General features: G+C 42.7%; 1 protein-coding gene across 1 annotated transcript in view; it reads left to right on the plus strand.

Moving 5' to 3' along the window:
• NOL10 (nucleolar protein 10) overlaps positions 1-24,246 on the plus strand; it is a 90,357-nt gene that overhangs the window by 44,392 nt on the left and 21,719 nt on the right. Inside the window, exons 14-17 of the mRNA XM_043604542.1 lie at positions 18,220-18,346; positions 20,773-20,852; positions 21,033-21,131; positions 22,981-23,070. Coding sequence (XP_043460477.1) covers positions 18,220-18,346; positions 20,773-20,852; positions 21,033-21,131; positions 22,981-23,070 — 396 coding nt within the window. The remainder of the gene's footprint in view (positions 1-18,219; positions 18,347-20,772; positions 20,853-21,032; positions 21,132-22,980; positions 23,071-24,246) is intronic.

A 24,246-nucleotide genomic window follows, 5' to 3' on the forward strand; every position in this document is an offset into this window, starting at 1 on the left:
AGAGAAAGTAGTGTGCTGTTTTTCATGTCACGTGGTTGAGATGAACGACGCCGTTAGAAAAAGGCTGCTTGAATCTGTCATTTGCCGCCAATGCGGTTTCCCCGGGTATCTCTCATGGTGCTGCCACGCTGAGTGTGATCCTGATAATTGGAGGTACGGGGTTTGGGGCATGACAAGGCCACTAGATGCAGGTCACGCATTGTATCTGCCCTGTTCCAACACTGAGAAAAATGTGCTCTTTCACTTACTGAAGGGTATCCCAAAGGGATTTTCAAATTTTTATTTCTGCTTGTACTCCGTTTAGTCTTACCTGCTTGATGTTAGAGCCTGATCTCCATGTAAGAGGTTAAACCAATGAAATTGAACTTCAGAAATATTACCATGCAGTGGATGGAGTGAGAGAGGGGAAAAGATTTTGAAAACACAGTTAGCAGGTTCAGGATGGGCAAGAGGGCTTAGCAGCAGCCTCAGTGGAAAAGAGATCTGGGAATTCTCTCCAGCTGTAAGTCCGAGGGGCGGGTGGTAAGAAGCAGAATGTTGGCCGTGACTCCACATGTGACCGGGGCAGAGAAGGACAAGGAGGTGCAACGAAGGGGTGATCCGGGGCCTCTTCATGTGGGGATGTTCATTGAGAAATCTTTTGCAGGCTGAGGGTCAGAGCGAGCTCAGAAGAGAGTACAGGAGTCGTGTTGTCATGCACATGCAGAGAAGGCGTGTTTTTAGGATGTAGGCAAAGAGGAAGATCATGGAAGAAAGGCACGTGTGTGAGGCAGAGGAAATGGTGGGGTATCGGACTGCAGGAGAAAATGTCTATGACTCAGAGTATGGGAAGAGCTGTCGGAATGTGGGGGGAAGTGCAAGGAAGAAAGCGAGAAATTTGAAGGAAAAACATCGTTCATTGTACACTGAGTTCAGTTTTCAGATCAAGGTGCATGTTTTTTAGATGTCTTGAGTCATAATAATGCAAATGGAACGTATATTTAATTTTGTTCTCCAAGAAAAGCATTTTAAAGATAGAGCTAAGCCTTTAAGATCTAAAAGGGTAAGGTATCTTACGAAAGATAAAAGGCCTAATTTTATGGAGAAAAAAAATGTGAGGCACATATAGGTTAGTGGAAGGGTTAGATCCAAAGCGTGTGTATTTTCATTACCTTTTCCCGGTGAACAAAAGGAGAGGGATGCAGAACGGATGCCCCCTTCACTGGGGGGTGAGTTTCCTTTCCAACCCAAGTTTACAGCAAATCTGTCATAATTGAACTTCATTTATGCATGGAATTGTTTTATAAGGCGTGGTATGCTGTCTGTAACTTTTCCGTTATATATTCGTGACTATGAAATGGGAAATAAAGACAAAAGTCAGGCAGCTGGCTAATAAGGTATTCTGTTCTAATACAGACAAGTTGTTTGCATCTTTACGACGGGGATGTGTGGGCTTCCTGTTTTATTCTGAACACTTTCAGGCAGCAACATAGTATCTGAGGCATTTTCCCCGACAATGGAAACCCTCAGATCATTTCCATTTTTGATGACAACTTATTTGGTCGTAAGAATGGCAGACCTGTGGGAAGCATTAACGTGCATCACTCGGGAAGTCCTCTTCCGAGCATCCCGTCACATCTGCAGAAGTTAATTGCAGTTCTGGTTAGGTAAAGTGCATGTCATTTTCATGTGGAGATACTTGATGTGCACGTGACATATGCTTTATTATGTTAATGTGTCAGATGATGCTTAGTTTTGCTTATATAGTTACATGCCTGCATGCCCACTTTCTTGAAAATAGACGACAACTTCCTATTCAGGTGCTACTTACTCAGCTTGAATCAGATGTTGACCAAAAGGCTTGTCTCCTAGAGAGACAAGTTATGTCTCTTGGGGCTTACCACCTTGATCTCTTTGCCATCCTTATTATTTTGGGCAAGATAGAGTTGGAAGTAAATCTAGTATGCCAGTGTCCTGTTGGTGTGGCCATGTAGGTGGTGGTGATGGGCTAGAGTGTCCACAACCAGGGATTGGTTTTAGCTTCTGAGTGTGCCTGACTCTTTAAATCATATGTCACTTTCTTCAGTTAATATGCCCATTGCCTGCTCTGATTTTTTTTGGTGTGTTTTGTTTTCTCCTTAAAAATAGAAGGCGAGCTGGGGCGCCTGGGCGGCTCAGTTGCTTAAGTGTCCATCTTTGGCCCAGGTCGTGATGCCACGGTTCGTGACTTCGAGCCACGCAGTGGACTTGCTGCTCTCAGCACCGAGCCCACTTTAGATCCTCTCACCCCCCCTCTCTGCCTCTCCCCTGCTCCCGTGCTTGTGCTGTCTCTTTGTCAAAAATAAATAATAAACATGTAAAAAAAAATACAAGGTAAGTTCTACAAATAGGCAAGAATTTGGGGCCGCATTCTTTTACATTCTGTTTTCTGACATGCACAGAAAACGGTAAGAAAGGTCTAGGACTCGCGCAGTCTTTACTTTGACTTCGTGTCCTCAAATCCCAAGAAAGTTGGTCCCCTGCTGCCATGTTCGCGGATGTAAGCTCCACAAGGGCAGGACTTCTGTTGTTAGTTTTTGTTGTGGCTCTCGTGCCTCGAACAATGGCTAGTGCTTCACAGGCTCTCACTGAATACGTGCTGACCTGAAGGAATGGATGGTATTGACTTGATTTTGAGAATTTTATTATGGAAGAATTTCAGATATGCATAAAAGCAGAAGTATAGTGAACCCCCGTGTACTTATCCCTTTGCTTCGGTATTTTCAGCTTTGGGGAGAAGTGGGGGTAGGATTGGTTTATGTTCCTAGCACTTCAGGCTGTTCCAGAAGGTAGTTGTTAAAAATTGTTAAACGGAGGGGTGCCTGGGTGGCTCAGTCGGTTCATCAGGTTATGATCTCAGTTTGTGGGTTCGAGCCCCCCATCGGGTTCTGTGCCGACAGCTCAGCCTGGAGGCTGCTTTAGATTCAGTCCCCCTCTCTCTCTGCCCCTCCCCTGCTTGCACTCTGTCTGTCTCTCAAAAATAAATAAAACATTAAAAAAAACATTTTTTTAAAATTGTTAAATGGAAATGAATAATTTGACCTTCACCTTGGCTCATATGTTTTATTAGGTTGTGTATTTACCTGCGTGAAGAACGGAACATTATTGTTGGTTGGAAAGAAATCACGTGTAAATGATAGTGAGGCATACTGAAAGGAAGGTTAGGTCTGCCTATCCATGTTTCTTGTGCGTCTGCACATGGTCGTGTCATTCATTCATTCATTCATAATTGTACTTTTTAGAGCAGTTTTAAGTTCGCAGCCAAATTGAGTTGAAAGGACAGAGAGTTCCCACACACTCCATACACACATTCACACACAATACACTCTCCTTCATTGTCAACATCCTGTAGCGGGGTGGTACATTTGTTACACTGGGTGAACCTGCGTTGACGCTACATTATTGTCCAAAGTTATTAGGGTTCACTCTTGGTATTGTTCGTTCTGTGTGTTTTGACAAAGGTAAAATGATGCGTATCCACCATTATGTATCATACTGTATAGTTTGCACTGCCCCCTCCCTCCCGAAAATCCCCTTGTGTTCCACCTTGTTTATCCCTCCCGATGGCTCTCGCGAAGCCCCTGGAAACCACTGAACTTTTTACTGTCCACACAGTATTGTCTTTTCTAGAATGTCATAAAGCTGGAATCGTAGACTATGTAGCCTTTTCAGATGGGCTTTTTAAACTTAATATGCCTTCGATCCCTCCGTGTCTTTTTGTGGCTCAGTAGCTCATTTCTTTTTGTTGCTGAATTCTGTTCCGTTGTCTGGATGAACCACAATTGGTTTATTTTTCCACCTGTTGAAGAGCTTCTTGTTGCCTCTAGTTTGGGCATTTATGAATAAAGCTGCTCTCAATATTTATATTGAGCATTTGACTCTAGATTTCGGCTCAGGTCTCACAGTTTGTGGGATCGAGCCCCGTGTCGGGCTCTGTGCTGACAGCGTGGAACCTGCTTGGGATTTTCTCTCGTGGGCGTGTGCGCTCTCTCTCTCTTTCTCTCTCTGCCCCTCCCCCTCTGGTGCTGGCACACATACCTGCGTGTGCATGCTCTCTCTCTCTCTCTGTCTCTCAAATAAATAAAAATAAACGTTAAAAAAAAAAAAGAAATGTCAAATCAGATTGTCTTGAAATTCTTTCTCCCATGTGTAGGAGTTAAAACTCTGGAGCTTCAGGTATTATTGTGCTAAAGTGCTTCCTGGGAAGAAGTTTTGATCTTTTGGGTTTTTTTGATGCATCTCCATGGAAAGGATCAAAGGTTGTAAGTGCATTAGGTTCTTGAATTTTCTGGAAGAAAAAAAAAAAAATCTTTCTTCAAGGTCTTATCTCCGTCCATATCACAAATACCAGTCCAGGTGTTCCCTGAGGACCTCAATCCTGAATTATGAGCTGGGCTTCGGGTCCTTTGTAAAGACTGTCCGAACCAGTTGCTGTTTCAGTTTGCTGTTGTAGGGGGCTTGCTAACCCTTCGTACCTGTATCTGCGCCTCAAGTCCTTTGAGGGGTGCTATTTGCTTGTCTTTAGAAAAAAATGTCCTAATTAAAAAAACAAACGTAAAAATAGACAATCACAATAGAAAGGAAAAGTTCTTCCCAGTCACCCCTCCAAGTACCGTTATTAACAAGATGGGGTACAGGTCTTTGCGGGGTCAGGTCAGTTCTCTACCTTGCTCAGCTCCCAGGCCCTACACACGCAAGCGTGTGTGCTTGAGCAGAATTGGAATCTCATTATGCGTATTATTATGAAAGGTTTTTTTTGCCCTTTAACAGTGTATCCTTTTGATCAGCACGTAAGTCAAACCCATTCTTTTTGATCGGTGCCTGGTATGTCATTTAGAGAGTGGTGGTGGTTTATTTACTTAGTTTCCTATTCATGGATGTTTATTTATCTCATTTCTTTCAATTCTGTAAACCACGGTTCAGTAGAACATTCTGCAATGATGGAAGTGTTCTAGAATGCTCGACCCACCATAGTAGCCACTACCCATATGGGGCTCTTGAGCATTTGAAATGTGCTTAGTGTGCCTGAGGAACTGGATTTAAATTTTTATTCCATTCTAATTAAATTAAATATAAATAGCCACACGAGGCTAGCAGCTACTATATAGGACAGCATGGCTCTAAATGATTCCGGAGTCAAGTTAGGTCGTAACACCGTTTGCTTGGATCACGTAACTTTGGCCTTCATAAACACAACTTAATGGTATTTGATGTGTAACACTCCTATGACGTGTATTTTGTAAACCTCTTTTAAAGAAACATTGTTCAGTATTGGAGTCCCTTAAAGAAAGATCTCTTACTTCTTGAGTTTAGTTCCAGGAGAGAGTTTCTATTTCTAGACATGTCAGTATCAAGTAAATGGTATCTTTTTACTTCTGCGTGTCTTTCTGGCTTGGTTGGCAGGGAACCCAGAGGGAAAATTTTGGTCAGCTAATGCGGGTCGTATGTTACCCTTGCCCACTCCCCTACCAGACTGCGTAGCTTTCCATTCATTCTGAGCTTACAGATTTCATGGTGGATATGGCTTTTCTTATAAAGCCCCCTTCTTTTTACAGATAGATTTTACGTGAAGTTTTTAGATCTGTCCTGACTTCACTGAAAAAGAGCTTAATGCTGTGTACACGCTGCTTCCCTCTCACAGACCCCTCCCCCAGCATCGATCCTAATCAGGTCTTTAATAATGTTATGTGTCTCATGCCTGTTTATCATCTCAGTGGGAAGTACAGATATTTGAACTCTGAAGTAGACGTTCTGCTTAGGGTTGTAGAAAGTTACTTAAATACGTAGCGGTTGGCCACACATTATTCAACTATGAGTCCATTTTGGGTTCGTTTACCCTCTTCGTTCACTGTGCCAGTATGATGCTCTCCGTGGGCTTTTTTGAAGGATGTGTGGGAAATCTTACTTTGCTTGAATTTAAAATGTCTTCAGGATTTCCTGCTTCCGTGTGTGGCACTGTGTAGGTAAACGGTAACTGCACACGGGGGACAAAATGTTTTTTGATCCTCGTGGAATAGCGTTGTTGAGGCGTAGGACCTCGAGAAAAAGCGTACCTGTCATTTTCAAACATTTCCTCTTCCTTCGTTTCTGCCAAGGTCCCATTTCTAGATATCTTAAAATATTAATATACCGCCAGTCTTTACGTAGACTTCAGAATTACAAATTGGAAAGCATAAGAATGTGCAGAACAGTTATAAATAAATTCTTCTGCCTGCAAGGAAGTGGGATGGAACCAGGAAACTAGTGATGTGGTCACCAGGATAACACAGGACAGCCATCTGTGTGAGCCTTGGCGGGAACCGGGTGACAAAACAAGATCTGGGGGAGCGCTCACTGCCAGGTGTGTGATCAGAAAGATAAATACGTTCTCACAGGGTAGAACTGGCGTGGTGCCTTCAGCCCGTGGGGGGTGTGTGTGTGTGTGCGTGTGCGCAGACCTAGCCGTCAAGGTTGAGCATTTTTAGCGTGGTTAGGAAATTGGGAGAGGCGGAGGCTGCAGTGGCCGACATTAACACTGCCTTGCAGGTATTGTCGCTGCGGACCCTGGCTGTGAGCTCTAGGAAACTCAAGTGTCGTGTGATGGTAACCATGAAGTAGGGGCTGGGGTGTGAGGCCAGGCTCTCCAGGACAGAAGCAGTGGGAGGCCTTCAAAGAAACAGATGTTCCCTATTTAACTAGCAGTGGACTTTGAAGAAGTTTGGGACTGTAGGAAGATATTCTTCCTCTTGAGAATGTAGGGCCTTGTTGGCAATGTCACGGAAAGCAGAAGCAGAAAGCATTTTAGCATAAATTAAGAGTTGCTTAGGTTTGCAACTTATAATGCAGTTTTGACTGCTTAAGAGAGAAATTTAAGAGATTTGTGTTATTGAAGGGATTTCATGGTTTGGAATAAAGTGTTTGCTCTCTTAAATTGCAGTGGTTCGCTTGAGTGTGATTCTGTTCCTAAATTTAGCAGAAATACTGGGTTTTCGCTAAGCTTCCATGTTCTAAATGCAGTCAGCGCGTGTCCAGTGGATATATGTGTCTGGTTTTCAAAAAAAAAATGGTCACTTTGGTTTCCCAGAAGCTTTCTTGACATTCCGGCACCTCAATTAAACGTTGATGGTGTTAAAAAAAGAAGAGAGTGGACTGAGTTTGTGTGTCTGTGCACTTGGTGAAGTAAGGAGACAGGAGAGTGTATCTTGTCACAGAAGTTTGCTGAAAGGTAATTTCATGATAACAGCTCCTTTTGAAAAGAACTGAAGTGTGTCCCTGTCTTCAGTCTTGCTCATCTTTCCACTTGATTTGTGTATGTGTGGTGCGGGAAGAAGGGGGGGAGGGGGACAGGTACAGTGTTACTTGCATCTCTCCGGTCTCTCCATCTGTAGTCCCAGTAGCCTCTCTGGTTCGTGGGATCTGGTCCCCAGATGAACCCTTATTGGGCCCCCTTTCCTGTAAGCTCATTTTATACCCCAAATCCAAAATACGAAGGGAAAAAAAAAGTGTAAAACACATGAAGCACGTGACATTACAAATAGTAACCATACAAAGCCAAATGCTTGAGGTCGAAATAGCTTTAAGGGTTGTTCTGGCACCGGCCAGCGGTGCGTCCTCGTTGGCAGTGTTTGACCGAATCTGACTCTGAGAAACAGTCCGTAAGATGTGGAGACCTCTCCAGATCAGCTGGCCTGAACTCGGAAAGGCAGGAGGAGCTCTTCTAGCTTAACGGAAACTGAAGAGGCATAATAAGCTAGTGCAACGTGTGATCCGTAATTAGGCTTTTAAAAGTAACGGCTTCTTGGAGACACAGTTCACAAGCCGTAAGTGATAACCCTTTGAAAGAGTACGATTTAGGAGTATTTAGTGTATTCCGAGTTGTGTAATAAGCACCACCGTCAAAGTGCACGTTGGAGCACACCAGAAGGAAGCCCCATACCGGTCACTCCCTGACCCCTGACCCCGTCCCCACCCCCGGGCAGCCACTATTCTACTTCTGTGTCTCTGGATTTGCCTGGAGTGTGGACATTTCACAGAAAAGGAGTTCGAGACTATGTGACCTTCTGTGTTTGGCTTCTTTCACTTAGCTTCATGTTTTCCAGGTTCATCCGTGTTGTATCATGGATCAGTGCTACGTTCCTTTTTAATTGCCGAATGACATTCCCTCGTATGGGAAACTGGTTTGGGGATCTTCGTCTTGTTAATCCGCTCATCAGTCGATGGACGTTTGGGCTGCTTTCCCTTTTGAAGTAAATGTTGCCGCTCCTACACGTAATGCTGCTGTAAGCATTTCGTGTGGACATGTACTTTTGGTTCTCCTGGGTGTGCATATTTAGGATTACACTGGCTGGATCGTATGGCGGCTCCGTGCTTAACTGAAGAGGCCACGCTGTGTTTTGCACGCCATTTTGCATTCCCACCAGCAGAATGGGAGGCTTCCAGTTTCTCCACGTCCTCAGCATTACTTGTTGCTTTCCATTTTCTTGGGTATTGCCATTCAAGTGAGTGATGTGATACCTTAATTTGGTTTTGATTAGCATTTCCCGATGACCAGTGGTGTGGCACCTCTTTTCATTTGCTTTTGGCCGTCTTCAGATCTTTGGAGAAATTATTCAGATCCTTTGCCAAGTTTTTTTTTTTTTTTTTTAATTTTTTAAATGTTTATTATTTATTTTTGAGAGAGAGAGCTCCAGCGAGCGAGCGCGGGGGAGGGGCAGAGAGAGAGGGGGACCCAGCATTCGAAGCAGGCCAGCCGTCAGCACAGAACCCAGTGTGGGGCTCAAACTCGGGAACCGTGAGATCATGACCTGAGCCAAAGTCGGAGGCTTAACCGATGAACCACCCAGGCGCCCCTCCTTTGCCAAGTTAAGATAAATTACTTATCTTTTTATTGTTGAATTGTAAGCCTTCTTTATCAATTCCGTCTTTCCTTTGTTTCCCTTTCTGGAGTGTAGAGATTCTTGTTTGTTTTATTCAGTGCCGTATCTACCATGAAGAGACAAATGTCTGATATAACTATTTGTGTAATAAATGAATGGTGATCTTAGGCGATCTATTCTTATTTAAGAATGAGGCACTAAAATACCAATTGGAAGCTCTTTGTATGTGGTGGTCTTGTCTACTGTAGTTTTCATGCTGACTGTTGAGCTAATGACTGTAGGGTCATCTTTCACTCCCTGCAGAGAAGCATCCCCCAGTGTCTTTTTTTTTCTTTTTTTAAAAATTTACATCCAACTTAGCTAGCATATACTGCAACAAAGATTTCGGGAGTAGATTCCTTAAGCCCCTTACCCATTTAGCCCATCCCCCCTCCACAACCCCTCCAGTAACCGTCTGTTACATGTTCTCCATATTGAAGAGTCTCTTCTGTTTTGTCCCCCTCCCTGTTTTTATCTTATTTTCGTTTCCCTTCCCTTGTATTCATCTGTTCTGTGCCTTAAAGTCCTCAGATGAGTGAAGTCATAGGATATTTGTCTTTCTCTGTTCTCTAATTTCACTTAGCATGATACCCTCCGGTTCCATCCACGTAGTTGCAAATGGCAACATTTCATTCTTTTTGATTGCCGAGTCATACTCCATTGCATATATAGACCACATCTTCTTTGTCCATTCATCCATCGAGGGACATTTGGGCTCTTTCCATACTTTGGCTGTTGTTGATCGTGCTGCTATAGACATTGGAGCATCCCAGTTTCTTTCTGGGAACATGGGGGGTTCAGGCTGGCAGCAGCACCGCATCGGTGGCTTTTGGTTTTCTGGAAGATGAGAAGAGAGCTGAGGGTCCCACTGGTGGACGTGCAGACTGCCACCTAATGAACTGATTTCAGCCCCACAGTCAGGTCTCCACGCCTGCTGCCCTCTCTTGTGGAGCTGTCTCCACTTCTCTTTCTCCAGAGAATCATCCTCTGGTCTCCTAAGGGCTGGTGGGAACGTAGGCGTTCCTCGTCTCCATCGCCTCCCCTCCATTCTGGCCTAGTTTCCCAGGTGAAGTCCTGGGTCTCAAGGACTCCAGGGAAGAATTTACTCCCCGTTTTCTGTTCTCTACCTCCGTAGGCCCCCAGCATTTACCACGTTAAATCCCTCGACTGCTGCATTTTCTTCTTTTGTTCTTTTTGTCCTTGAAGGTTAATGCCTCTTTATATTGACGGACTGTGAATTTTCACCAAGCTTGGGAGGGAGAGGAGACAAAAGCATGTCGTTAGCGCGCCCTTACTAACAAATCCCGGTTGTTGTCCCTATCGGTCTTAATTTTGTATTTAAATATTTGCTCGGGGTATCCTGTCTCCCCCAGCCGTTGGGTGTGACAGGCATTCCATATCATGCTTGTCTGTACTCCCAGAGCCTCTCATACAGAGACTGACTGTCGGTTTGGTTGGCTAATAGTGAGTAGACAGTGGCATGAGCAGTCTGACATATTTGTTCCGCTCGGCCTTATTCTCTTATCATTTCCTTCCAGTGTCTAAACTGCTTTTTCAAAAACTAACTCAAAATGCAAATCATGGCAGGTAATAATTTTTCTCCTTTTTGAAATCAACCTTTTAAAATGTTGAAATTCAATTGCTCCTTTGCTCATCTGATTTTTAGGAAGGAGAGGACAGAGCACTATGAGTACCTGTAAGTGACTCATAATTACTCACGCAAATGCATGTAAACTTGGGTATGCAATTAGGCAGCTCATTATGTTGCAAATGCAATTACATGCTTAAATGCATGGCCACTCCCTCGGCTCACCCAGCTGTCTCTCTGGTTTTGGGCTTACCGTCGGTTATTATTAAGCCCCAGCTGTCAGAATTTGAAAATACATGCTGGTGCCGGTGGTGCCTTTCAACCAGTAGTGCAGGAAAAGTTTGAAAGGAAATTTTCCTTTAAGTGTACGTTTTGAATAGTCGGTCTTAGTTGGCAAAATCCCATTCTGCCCCTAGAGATGCAAGCTATGCAGTTAGAAAAATTAACCATCATAATATTATTTGTTTGTTTATCATTTTATTTATAGTACAGCATACCTCTGTTTTCTCTGATCCACGGTTCTGCGGTCCATAAACCCCTGAAAATTTTTTTATAATTCATTGGTGGGAAAACCTGACTTGACTTGCTTCATCGAGACTCAAACCTGCCATGTAATGATGAGGCTTTTTTTTTTTTTTTTTATCCCATATCACTGGTATGAATATGTATGGGTTTTGCTGCAGAGATAGCAATGTGTCTGAATATGGACCGTTGACCCAGACCTCACCAAAGATTTTATAGAATATACAGTATGCATACCACATCACCTTTTTCAAATGCACAAAAAATCTGAACTTCAAGTTCTTTCTGGACCCAGTAGTTTCTGATAAAGAGTTACGGCCTCCTAACAGATTTCTGGTTGGATGCGACTTCAAATTCTTAAAGGGGGATGAAGAAACTCTCTGTTTGCTAAAGTGATTGTGATTTTTGCCGTTCTTGATACGATTTTCATCATTGCTCTAGTTCCAGAAACTCCTATTTATACCTACTTTAGAATGTCCTGAAAACAGTTCTCTGACAGAATCTTCTAACAGATAATTTACTTTTGGTTGTTAGACAGTAAAATTGTTGTGTCTTCACACTCTCCATTGTTGCTTGTAAGTGTAGTGCTTATCTATTCAGTGGTGTCATTATAAAATAGAGTTTAAATTGAGGTTCAAGGATTAAAGTAGTATAAGGTCACTAAAAAGTAAACCGATAATTCTAAGTAGGCATCTTTTATATGATGCGTAAAATATATATTAATTTTGGTAGCATTGAATTTAAAATATTTCACACGTTAGTTAAGTTTTACTGGACGTGTAATTTCCTCTTCGAATTTTTCAAGGCCTAGCTCAGAGGGCTTCTTAAAAGCTATCTTCAGTTCCTGTCTCAGTAAAGGAAGGGCTCCCCGACACCATTTGAAAATCTCTCTGCTATGATGCCAATCACATTTATATGTTGTATTTCACTGTTTTCCAAACTCGTTTTACATATGTTTGACATTTGGCACTTGACCTTTAGTAAATGCTCACTTAACCTTTTGAATGAACGAATGAGGCTGAGGAAATTGAGAATCATCTAGTCCTTCCACATAAGTATTGTTGTATGTGAAACTCCTTTCCTGTGGGGTTTTATTTCGCTCCCTGATTGTTGTTTTTGTTTTTTAATTTTTGAATTACTTTTGACAGAGTGAGCAGGGAAGGCGCAGAAAGTAAGTGGGAGGATAAAGGATCCGTAGCGGGCTCTGTGCTGACAGGGGAGAACCTGATGGGGGGCTCAAACTCAGGAACTGTGAGATCATGACCTGGGCCAAAGCCAGACACTTAACTGACTGAGCCACCCAAGTGCCCTGCTACCTGTTTTTATGGAGTGGAACATAATAAGCATGGAACTCAGTAAATATGTGATGAATGAAAAATGAATTAAGATCTGCCCTGACATTCATTGGAGCTAGTTTTACTCTCTTAACAATATACTTAAGCCATTTTTCCATGTGATGTTATGCTCTCTTCTACTATCATGATTCTTTTTCCAGTTATCATTAAAAGATACCCTACTTCACACTATGCTGCAATGCATTCTGAGAATCCTGGAACAGAATAGTTTTAAAAATCAACTGTTTGTGCTGGGGTACATCCTGTACTTCTGTGTGTGCTAATAATGTCAGTTGAAGTTTCCCAGCTTATAAGCCCATTTTGGTTCAGAGTTATTTACTGTCTGTGGTATAGTTCTCCCAAGTAGAGTAATTAAGAATTTTCTCAGTTGCTAACGGTTTTTTTAAATCATTAGAAATTTTAAATCATTAGAAATTAATTTCAGGGAAAAACAAACAGCGAGGTACGACCTCACACCTGTCAGAACGGCCGAACTGAACAACGCAGGAAACAACAGGTGTGGGCGAGGGTGTGGAGAAGGGGGACCCCTCGCGCACTGTCGGTGGCAGTGGAAACTGGTGCAGCCACACGGGAGAACACTGGAGTTTCCCCCGAAAGTTGAAAGTAAAACTACCCTATGACGCGGCAATTGCACCACTAGGTATTTACCCAAATGATACAAAAATACTGAATTGAAGGGACACGTCCACCCCAATGTTTATAGCAGCATTAGCTACAAGAACTAAATTACGGAGAGAGCCTACATGTCCATCACCCAATGAATGGATAAGGAACATGCGTCTATACACAATGGAGTATTACTCAGTCATAAGGAAAGAATGAAATCTTGCCATTTGCAACCACGTGGATGAACTAAAGTGTATTATGCCAAACGAGATAAGTCAGCGGAATTTAGGAAACGAAACAGAGGAGCATGGGGTGGGGGGCAGAAGAGAGACACCAGAAAAGAGAACAAACTGAGGGTTGTTGGAGGGTGGGGGTGGGCCTTAGGGAGGGCACTTATGATGGCACTGAGTGTTAAGTGTAAGTGATGAATCACTAAATTCTCTTCCTAAAACTAATACTACAGTAGATGTTAACTAATTGGAACTTAAATGTAAAACTTGAAATAAACAAACATAAAAGAATTTCAAATTGAACTGCTGTTATCAGTTATTTTCTTACCATTTGACGGTAGGAAGATGAGGAGATTAGTTGTGCTCAGTAGCTTTGTAAGTAGATGGAAAAAATGATGAGATTTATACTGACCTACTAGTTTGGCTCTTTGTCTCTAATAATAGGAATAATACTTTGTTGTTGTTATTTTACCTGTCCTTAATCTGTTAAAAACCACCCCTTTAGAAAACTCTCAATCTTCATTTCTGCCCCAACCCAGCTTTGGGATGCGTGTGACACAGTGATTTTTCGTAAGTAGGGTGTGGGAGGGCCGCCCTCTTCTGTCAACTCCATAAGAATTTTAATAATCCATTCTCTTTTCTCCCCACTCTGTCATTTTTGTCCACTACCCGAATATATGAGAACTTTGAATTTTAATGTTTATTTTCGAGAGAGAGTGTGAGCAGGGGAGGAGCAGAGAGGGAGACCCAGAATCCGAAACAGGCTCCAGAGTCTGAGCCGTCAGCACAGAGCCCGACGCAGGGCTCGAATTCGTAAACCATGAGATCATAGACCTGAGCCGAAGTCGGAGCTTAACGGGCTGAGCCACCCAGGCGCCCCACGAGAACTTTGAATTTTAAAATTGAGCTTATGTAAGTAACGTCTTAAAGGAAGTTCGTAGTCGTAGAGACAGATGATCTTGGGCACGTAGCGTGTGTTTTCACGTACTTTAAAATCAGTTCTTCTTGCTCACATGGATGAGAGCAAGCAGATACTTGGCTGCCCTGGAGTTGAGGCCTTCCCAGGGCATGTTGATCAAGATTGTTTCCCATTCAGGAGGACCACATGTTTCTGTTTAGATTCATTGAGAAGATGATCACGAAAGTTGCTGAGGGACCCACAGTGTCCCTTAATAGTAGCTCAGAGAGTCCCTTTCCGGTTCTCTGCTGTATTGACTTGTGACTTTAGGAGGTTCTTACAAGTTCAAAGTAGAAGTTCATTAACAGATAACAGAAGTTCAAAATAGAAGAGTCTTCACCAGCTTTCTGAAACCACTCTTAAGGTGCATAAAAATGTAGGTAAGCGAGCAATAATCAGTTGTGGCGGAAGTACGGAATATAGCAGTCTGACGACAGTACAGAAAACCTAGAAGCTTTCGATACGTAGAGTAGTAATAGGACACCAGTGGTTAAAAAGGAAGCTTTCTTCAAGTTGGAAAGCCTGAAATGTAGGAAGCAAATGAATATATTTTTAAGGATTAATTGAAGGCTTAACATATTTTGAGTGAAAACAAGGACTTTTTACACATTAATTAATATTGTGGTCCTTATGGGTACCCCAGAGAGTTGTGCATATGGTTAAGTCCTCCAAAAGCCAACTACTGCTTTTACAAGCTAATGGTAGACCTTTGAGGAGAGCTGTGATTTAGGTAGACCTGCAGTTTAATGCCAGTTAAATCATTAATTTCAACTTTGTTATGGTTGTTCTGATGTGTTTTGTTTTTTTTTTTTCCTGAAGAGGAACTAGGGAAATGTGATTAATAAAATCAACCCACCCGATTAAATTTTGTTTTTGATGGAAATATTTCCTCCTGTAAAATTTAATGGCCACGAATTTGACTGCAGGGTGTATTTACCGTAACCAGATCTGTCCCCTGAGAGGCCGTTTAGAACAATTCCATTAGAATCCAGTTAACTAATCAAGATGAATGTCGTGGAACGTCATCAAAAAGGACTTTTGTGAAAATAAGTTCAGATCTGGGATGATATTTTGATACTCCTGCCCTTCACCGCCCTCCCTCCAGAAGAGTCGGTTAGCACAGTATATTCTTACTGTCTTTGAAGCCCATGTTTATCACTGATTGAAGGTTTTTAAAGGTGAAACTGCTTTATTATGAGGTTATTTGGTAACCGTTGCCCCCTCGCATAGGAGGCAAAATAGTCTGACTTTCACCAAAAAGTGTTGTCATATCCAGTAGTTTTATGGAGAAGTATTTGAGTGTTTTTTTTTTTTTTCTGAATAAGGAAAATTAAACAATTTAAAAAATACTAATGCCAAACAGGACCCTTTCAGTCTTTTTTCTTTTTAATTTTTTTACATGTTTTTTTTTATAATTAAGAGCGAGAAAGAGACAGAGTGCAAGCAGCGGAGGGACAGAGAGAGAGGGAGACAGAATCCAAAGCAGCTCCAGGCTCTGAGCTGTCAGCACCGAGCCCGACACGGGGCTTGAGCTCACGAGCTGTGAGATCATGACCTGAGCCGAAGTCAGATGCTTAACTGACTGAGCCACCCAGGTGCCCCAGGACCCTTTACATCTTAGTACTTTGTGCATGTGGAATTTATGACACATTCATACATGATGTGAGAATAGATGTATTTGTGAAATATGTATTGAAAACAGTACTACTTGGCAGGCAGTGTTCTAGGTACTCGAAATTCAGCATTTAGAACAGATGAAGTTCCTACCCTCCCAAGAGGACAGTATCTTGGGGATCATATTCTGGAGAAGCGACCATAGGGTGCTTTCTTTCTGTCTAAAAGAAGAGAGGAGGTTGCCGTCTTAGGTTCTGCTCCAGCAGATGGCAGAGCTTTTGCTTTATGCGTTTGCTTTATGAACGATGGGACGCACATACCTGGAGTGTAAGTGCCCAAGCTCTCTCTTGAAGGGGCTCACGATTTTCCCAGCTTACTCAGGAGTTCGCTTCCACCTGAAGTCCCTCTGTATGTGCTTTTCGGGGTCCCAGCCTGCCCAGGGCCCCCACCTGTCTTCCCCGCGGACTCCGTGCGATCTCAGTCTGTTGCTTTACACAACTGAGTGTTGTGTGCATGTGTTCCGCTAGATTTTCTGCTCCAGCCAGACTTGATAAACTCTTCGGTTTTAGCACAGTGCTTTATATGTAGTAGCGTTTATCATCGACATTTGTTGACTTCGAGCTACTGTCCTAAAATTGTTTAAAATCATAGCAGTTTCTTTAAAAAGTGTCCTACATTGAATTTTTTTTAATGCCTTGCATTTCTTGAAGGTTTTATCTTTTATGGTTAGAGTCAAACCACTCAGAGCATCAAAAGCTTTATTTTTTTAAAAATTGCATAGATTATGCCAATATGAAACTTGTTGATAGGACTCCTTTTATGCTCCTTAAACATTATTTTTCATGTTGATGAGTGCCATAACCTTTGGGGCTTGGGGGGATCACCCTTTCTAATCGAGCACGACGATACTATGCCAGTGTGGCCATATCTAACATTTACTATTTTTTTGAGTGAAGGTGGTATTAGGCACTGTTGTTCCTTGTTATGAGTCTCTCCCACCTTCCCTTCTCCAGAAAGTTTAAGCTAGGTTTCATCATTTTCATTATGATTTTTGTTTTTCTCCTGGTGAGTTGATAGCTATCAAAATACACAGGGAAGTAGTCACGGGAAGTTCCATTTTGTCAGCCCAGGGTTGTTCTTCTGAAAGCCTGGAGTTCAGCAGACACTTTTCAACAGCATAGCCTTCCCGCTGCGTAGCATTGTTTCATTTGGGATAAGCCTTGACCTCAGTGGGTGAGGCGTAGTGCTGGGAAAGATCTGTATCAACAGCAGAAAAGTAAAAAGCAGTCACATTTTATGGAAGCAGTTGGATTACAACTATGAATTGTGAACTATTCATATTGCATTAGTGGGTTATAAATTGTATTCAACTTTTATTCCTCAGCCTATCATTGGGATTAACTTGTGGGTCGTGGTGACCCATTTTAGGTTAAGTCTGAAGGATTCTGTATAGAGAATTTTAATTTTTAATGAATTAAATGAAGTGGACCACACAAGAGCAAATATAATTATCAAGTAATTAGTTGAAAACCCCTGAAAAGAAGGTGATTTGCGGGGTGCCTGGGTGGCTCGGTCAGTTAAGCGTCTGACTTCAGCCCAGGTCATGATCCCACGGTTCCCGGGTTCCAGCCCCATGTCAGGCTCTGTGCTGACAGTGTGGAGTCTGCTTGGGATTCTCTTTCTGTTTCTGTCTGTCTGTCTGTCTGTCTCTCTCTCTCTCTCTGCCCCTCCTCCACTTGTGCTCTCTGTCTCTCTCTCAAAATAAATAGGCTTTAAAAAAAAGAAAGGTGATTCTCATTTTAGACTTGTCTTCATGAGAGGTGGACTTAAAAAAAATCTCTTATGCCAAATATGCTTTTGTAGATTCTAGCACTCTTTTGAATGAAAGAGAAGATAAATGGATGGATATTATTTTAAGTACCTGCATTATTTATTTGTATTTTGATAGTGCTAATGTAAGAACGTTCATTAATATCTTTGCATCCCAGGGGCGCCTGGGTGGCTCAGTCAGTTGGGCGTCTAACTTCAGCTCAAGTCACGATCTCGTGGTCTGTGGGTTCGAGCCCTGCATCAGGCTCTGTGCTGGCAGCTCAGAGCCTGGAACCTGCTTGGGATTCTGTGTCTCCCTCTCTCTCTGCCCCACCCCTGCTCAAGCTCTGTCTCTGTCTCTCTCAAAAATAAACAAACATTAAAAAAAAATTTTTTTTAATATCGTTGCATCCCAGACTGAAATTTTTCCCTCACAAGCCTAAATTTTTCCTACTTTATTCCCTTCCATTATATACTTGTTGATTATGCATATTGTAATTAGTTTCCAGCACTTCTGATACAAACAAGCATTTTTAAATTTAAGAAAATCTGGTTGTAAAGTAAGTCACTGTTAGTTGATGTGGCGAGAATGTACATTTGCTAACCTTTTAATCCACACCGGTAGGTTTTGGGCCCTGCTCCCAGGTGGTGCTCCTTCCTGGACAACTTGACCGAAGAACTAGAAGAGAATCCAGAAAGCACAGTTTACGATGATTACAAATTTGTCACCAAGAAAGACCTCGAAAATTTAGGTAAAAAAAAAAAAAAATTATGATAAAATATTTATAAGGTTGTTGGGGAGGGGGAGTTTTGAACATCGGGGGCAGTAGAGTCACGTTTTATCTGATTCTCTGCATCTTCTTTTTCTGCCAAAGCAGATATAACAGTCTATGTACGTTGTCAAGTTGGTAATCTCTGCTTAGGACAGATTCAGATAATTCAACCTCCCCAACCTTTTTTGTATCTTAAGTGAGGAGTAACTTTCTTGAGCACACTAGCTATGTATAGAAAAGTGTCAAGAAAGCAGTGATGTATTTTTTTTAGTACCGCTTTGAGTAAAAGGTTTTGAAAATATCGCAGAGACTGCACGTAAATGATTTCTGGCTCCCTTTAAGCTTACAGAAGACCTCATCCAAAACTTAGAAACCCGATTGAATCCTCAGATACGTAGAACCTTAATAGTTCCTTTAGGCTTGAGCGTCACAGACAAGAAATGCCTTTTATCAGCGGTAGCCAGCACTCGTAGGGCTTACCATGTGCCGGGTAATATTCTGCACGTTCACATACAGCTCTTAATCCTCGCCGCTCCGTGGAGTGGCTACGGTTATGATGCCACTTTGTAGACGAGGAAGCTGAGGCCCAAGAAGGTGAAACGAACTTGCCAAAGACCCCAGTGATCGTGAACGTGAGGGTTTGGCTTTACACCTGGAGCATGTGCTCTTCACCTCAACCATACCGCCCCTCAGGGGAATGCGTGTTGCTCAGATGACTGGTACTACCCTGTAGGATAAGGAGAGCAGATCGAGCTGATCGAGTCGTGTTGTTGGAGAGAGGCCGCCTAAGAAATTTGCATGGAGAGCGGGCAAACTCAAAGGACCCATTCTTTACGAATCCAGGCAACTTAGGTGTCTGTGGAACAGATGGGTATACAGCCGCAGTTAAACGTTAAGAGAAAATAGAGTTGTGGCATAAATAGAGAAGTTATTAAACCTTATTTTTAAGCGGTATTTGTTTTGTAATTAGCTCTAGCAGAAGGGCAGAGGGAGGGAGGGAGAGAGAATCTCAAGCAGGCTCCGAACTCAGTGTAGAGCTTGATACAGGACTGGATCCCACAACCCTGGGATCACGACCTGAGCCAAGATCAAGAGTCCGACGCTTAAGCAACTGAGCCACCGAGGAGTCCCTTAAGGTGTATTTCATCGCACAATTAATCCAGGCAGAACTCATTTTCTGCCAGTTCCCACCAAAGTAACTCTTTAAATGTTAATGTTTAAAGAGGAAAGACTTGTAGTCAGCTTTTTAAAAATGATCCCTGAATGAAATATGGTGAAATAAGATTTTCCTGCTTCTGGGCCTTCCTAAGCATTTTCAGGGTAATTTTTATACTTGTGTCTGTCACACTCACCTCCATTCTGAACATGGGAGGGGAAAAGTCATTGTTGTTTTGCAGGGTTTTAAAAAGACTGTGTTTAGTTCATCTTGGGTGCTTGTTTAGTCTCTCTTACTGTGTTTACTTTGGGTGAGGAAGGCAGTTATAAAGCATGGTATTTCCCAAAACATGTTTCATGGAATATTGTGCCAGAATGCTAGACAGAACGCATGGTGACTAACACCGTGGGCATCGGAGGAAGGCTGACGGGTACACATCCCCCTCTCCTGCTTCATATCTGAGGGACTTGGCCAGCTTGTTTACCCCTGTTAAGCCTTGGTTTTCTCATCTATAAAATGAGAATAATGGAAAGAACATGCCCTTGCTACGTTATCATTGTGATAGCGTGCTTTGTGTTCGGAAATTATGGAAGATAATGCCCCCCGACCCCACCACCACTGCTTCTACCTGGCACAATGAAAGTTGGCAAGTTACTGTTGATGCCAGGAGTATTTTTTAAATTAAACTGATCCATGGAATCCAAAAATCTGAGAACCATTAGTATTAAGGATCTTTCTTTAGCAGTCTTTCATAGTTCATAAAGACTTTTTGTCACCTTTGTGTTTAAGATGACATTGAAAATAAGTAAGAGTGACACTGCTTAGAATGGACTAGATTTTCTCCATAGTTTATGAAAATTAGTGGTTCTGGTCTCCAGAGTAAAATCTTCTGATAATCAATCAGAAGTGAAATTTTACTATAATCCAAGAAAACCTGTTTATTTTTCATCAAGATTTCATAAGGACCTGGGGCACCTGGGTGGCTCGAGTCCGTGAAGCATCAGACTTTGGCTCAGGTCATATTCTTACGGTTCATGAGTTCGAGCCCCACATCAGGCTCTGTGCTGACAGCTATGAGTCTGAAGCCTGCTTCAGATTCTGTCTCTCTTTCTGTCTCTCTCTCTGCCCCTCCTCTGCTCTCACTCTGTATCTCTCTCTCTCAAAAAAAAAGAGTAAACATAAAAAAAAAAAATGGAAAAAAAAAAAAGATTTCATAATGACCTGCCCTCTTGTGATTAACTCTTTCCAGGGCTCACACATCTAATTGGGTCACCATTTCTCCGGGCATATATGCATGGATTTTTCATGGATATAAGACTCTATCACAAGGTAAATAGAAAACTGCCCTGATTTTATGTGATTAATGAGCCATTTCTTTTCTATTTACTTGCATTTTGCAAAACATACTTGATTTGTAAGACAGTCTGTCAGCATAATAGTCATGGTGTATATGAAACACGCTCTTAAATATGACTTTTATTTGTGAACTTTTTTTTCCACTTTGAAAAGGTGAAATTGATGGTAAATCCATTTGCTTATGAAGAATACAGGAAAGATAAGATCCGACAGAAGATAGAAGAAACACGTGCACAGAGAGTCCAGTTAAAGGTAGATACTGTGCTCACTGTTGAGTTTACCAGGGGAAAGTACTTAATTTTCATTTTGTGTGTTATTCCAAAACAACCTGCCATCCGTTTCTTTGTCTTCCCATTTTTAGTTTACATCTGTTTCTAATAGTTTTGGTGTATCTTACTGGTCATGAGGGTGGACACTCTTTACAGGTTGATCGTAATGGATTCTGTGGTCATGACGTTGTGGGAAGGGATGCCGGAGGGACTGATAGTGGCGGCCCTTCTAAGAAAACGCGATGGAGTTTTCGGATGAGTTTTCAGTGTTTAGGGTGTTGAGGCTTCGATAATTCCCATTTCTGACATTTGGCAGTACCCTAGGCTGTCTGCTTGGATCAGGGCCATCAGACTATGTCACATCAGGCCACCTAGTTACATTAATAGAATTCGACGTAAAGAATCGTCAGCCAGGTGTTAGAGAACTGAGGCATCTTGATACTGATATGGAATAAGGATATTGATAAGAGAGGCAGTGGCTGCAGGAAGCAGGTAGCACGGCTGGGTGGGGGGCGGGGAGCACCAGGAAGGAGGCGGGCCCTGAGGAGCTGGGCTGCTGAGGCTACCGCTGGGACCCGGGCTTCCCAGGAGGGCTGCAGCCGGGGCTGGCGTCCTGGGGGGGTGGTCAGAAAACCACAAACTGGAACCCCAGGTTGTGCTGACCATCTGTTTGCTGCCAGGGGGAAGAACTTTTAACTTTCGATGTTGGCCCAGCAGCCAGCAGGCAGGGACGCTGAGGCCCTCTGCTTCCCATTCTCTCTATTGCCCCGCTCGTTTGTAGCTGAACATTGGTGATAAATGAACACACAGATGCATGCGTGTGTACAAATATGTACATTTGCATAAACACACACGTATGTGCACACACTCAGTACTAAAGACGCATGCATACATACATACACATACGGGTGCATAAACACACATATTTGCACACAATACTAAAGATGTACATACGTACATATACATGCATGTGCAAAACACGTATGTACACGCACTGAGTACTAAAGACACATGCACGTGTACGTTTACATACGTGTGCTCAAACGTGCACACAGTACCAAAGACGTATGCATACGTACATACACATACGTGTGCACAAACACACACGTGTACACAATACCAAAGACACGTGCATACATACATACACATACGTGTGCATAAACACACATATGTCCACACACTCAGTACTAAAGGCTAGTCGCTGGTATTTCCTTTTTCCAGATTACTTGTTTTTTAGGAGTGTCAGATGTGTGTTGGGGGGCAAGGGGGAGGCTGGGACATGGAGCACTCTTGTCCCCTTCTTTGCATTACTTGTCCAAGTTGTATTTTACAGGGGACATAAGCACTAAGTGGGGAACAATAAAGAGCTCGCAGCTTTGTCCTGAGAGCTGTCAGACTCACACCTAGAACTCCCCTTAGAAATCTGCCACTGCAGGAGCAGGAGATAGTGCATTTGGCATTATTAGTAGCGTTTTAGGGGTTCCCTGAACCCCAGCCAGGGGCCGCAGCGGCAGGCCTGCTGGCCTCCCGTTCACAGTGAGGGCCTCCCCCGGTGCGCTGACCCCCCGAGACTGCTTCTCCCAGCTGGCTTCTCCATGCACAGGAGGGGGCCGCGTGAGCTCAAGCGCTCCCGGCGCTGAGGGCTCTGTCCCTTTGTGTGTGCCTGATGGCGTCCCCTGTGTCCGCATTCTTCCCTACTCTGGGGACGACGAAAGTTTGAAAATGAGAATTAGACATCACCTGTTGGTGAGATTGTACTTCTTACAGAACTGTTAACTTTTAAAGCTAAACTGTAGACATTTCATACACCTTTTTTTTTTTCCTGCTGTTAGAAATTGCCGAAAGTTAACAAAGAGCTGGCACTTAAATTAATTGAGGAGGAGGAGGAAAAGCAAAAATCTACCTGGAAAAAGAAAGTTAAGGTAAGATTTTATAAGGCAGTGGAGAATTGATAAATTGTTTCTGTATTTTCTTAGTGGTAGCTTAAAATTATCTTTTCCCTTTATTCTTGAAAAATACACGTAGCTTCATCTCCCCCCCTGCTTATAGGATAGTATACACTCAATATGAGAAGTCTGGAAAATAGAAAAGAAGGTAAAGCGTGTCGCTTATGTAATTCTACCCAAAGAAGGCATCATTAAGATGTTACTGAATTTCCTTCCTGTTTTACTTCTCTTAAAATTCTAAGCTATGATGGCGAGATAATATTGTATACATATTTATCCTGGTTGTGTAAAATAACACAAGTGGTTTCCCATTTTATTAAAAATTCTTTGTAAATTCTTTGGAGAGCTGCATATACTCTCCTAAGGATGTATCGTTTACTTAATCCTTTTGCTGTTAAATACCTAAATTGTTTATTGTTTTTCTTTGTTCTGACTAGGTCTTTTTATAATTCCAGAAGTAGCGAATTTTTGTTTAGACTTGGCATTGTCAGGAGGTATGCACACTTCTGTGTAACTGCAGCTCAACTTCCGTTACTAGTGTGAAAATGGATGAAGATCAGCCCTGAAATAAACGCTTCATGTAGCTGACATTATCAGGACAGGGGGAGATTTTTCTAATCTTCCCAGATACCTGAAGACTTCCTCATCACCTGCTTCGAGCAGGCAGGCAGATAACTCAGCCTTGGCTCCTTACTAGAATGAGTTGTAAAGGTCACATCTCTCAGGAGCCTGTGGGACCTGACTCTGAGCAAAGGGCCTAACCTTGGGACTTTGGACCGGTTATGCTCTCGAGCGGTTCTTGTTTGCTTGTTTATTCTTTCTCTCTTCTCTGGGTAGTTTTTAAAGAGGTGAGTGAACATGAGATGAGCCAGCTCCTTGTGTGTTTATTTTTGTTCCAGTCTGTTCCAGGAATTGCCAGTGGACTACAGATGAAGGGTCACGTCGCTCGCTAGTTTCTTGCTCGCTGGTTGGGTCATTCTGGGTGACCCTGGGCTTCACTGGGGCATAGTTTTTTCTTCTATAACGTGCAACGATGGGACAAGAGGGGGGCCTTCTTGGAGTGCTGTGATTTCTAAGTGGAGTCACACTCACTGCTTACCCTCTGCCTCCTCATCCTTGCCCACCTTCCATCCTGGCCTATTACATTGAAAA

This window comes from Prionailurus bengalensis, chromosome A3, assembly GCF_016509475.1.
Source record: "Prionailurus bengalensis isolate Pbe53 chromosome A3, Fcat_Pben_1.1_paternal_pri, whole genome shotgun sequence".
Lineage (NCBI taxonomy): Eukaryota > Metazoa > Chordata > Mammalia > Carnivora > Felidae > Prionailurus > Prionailurus bengalensis.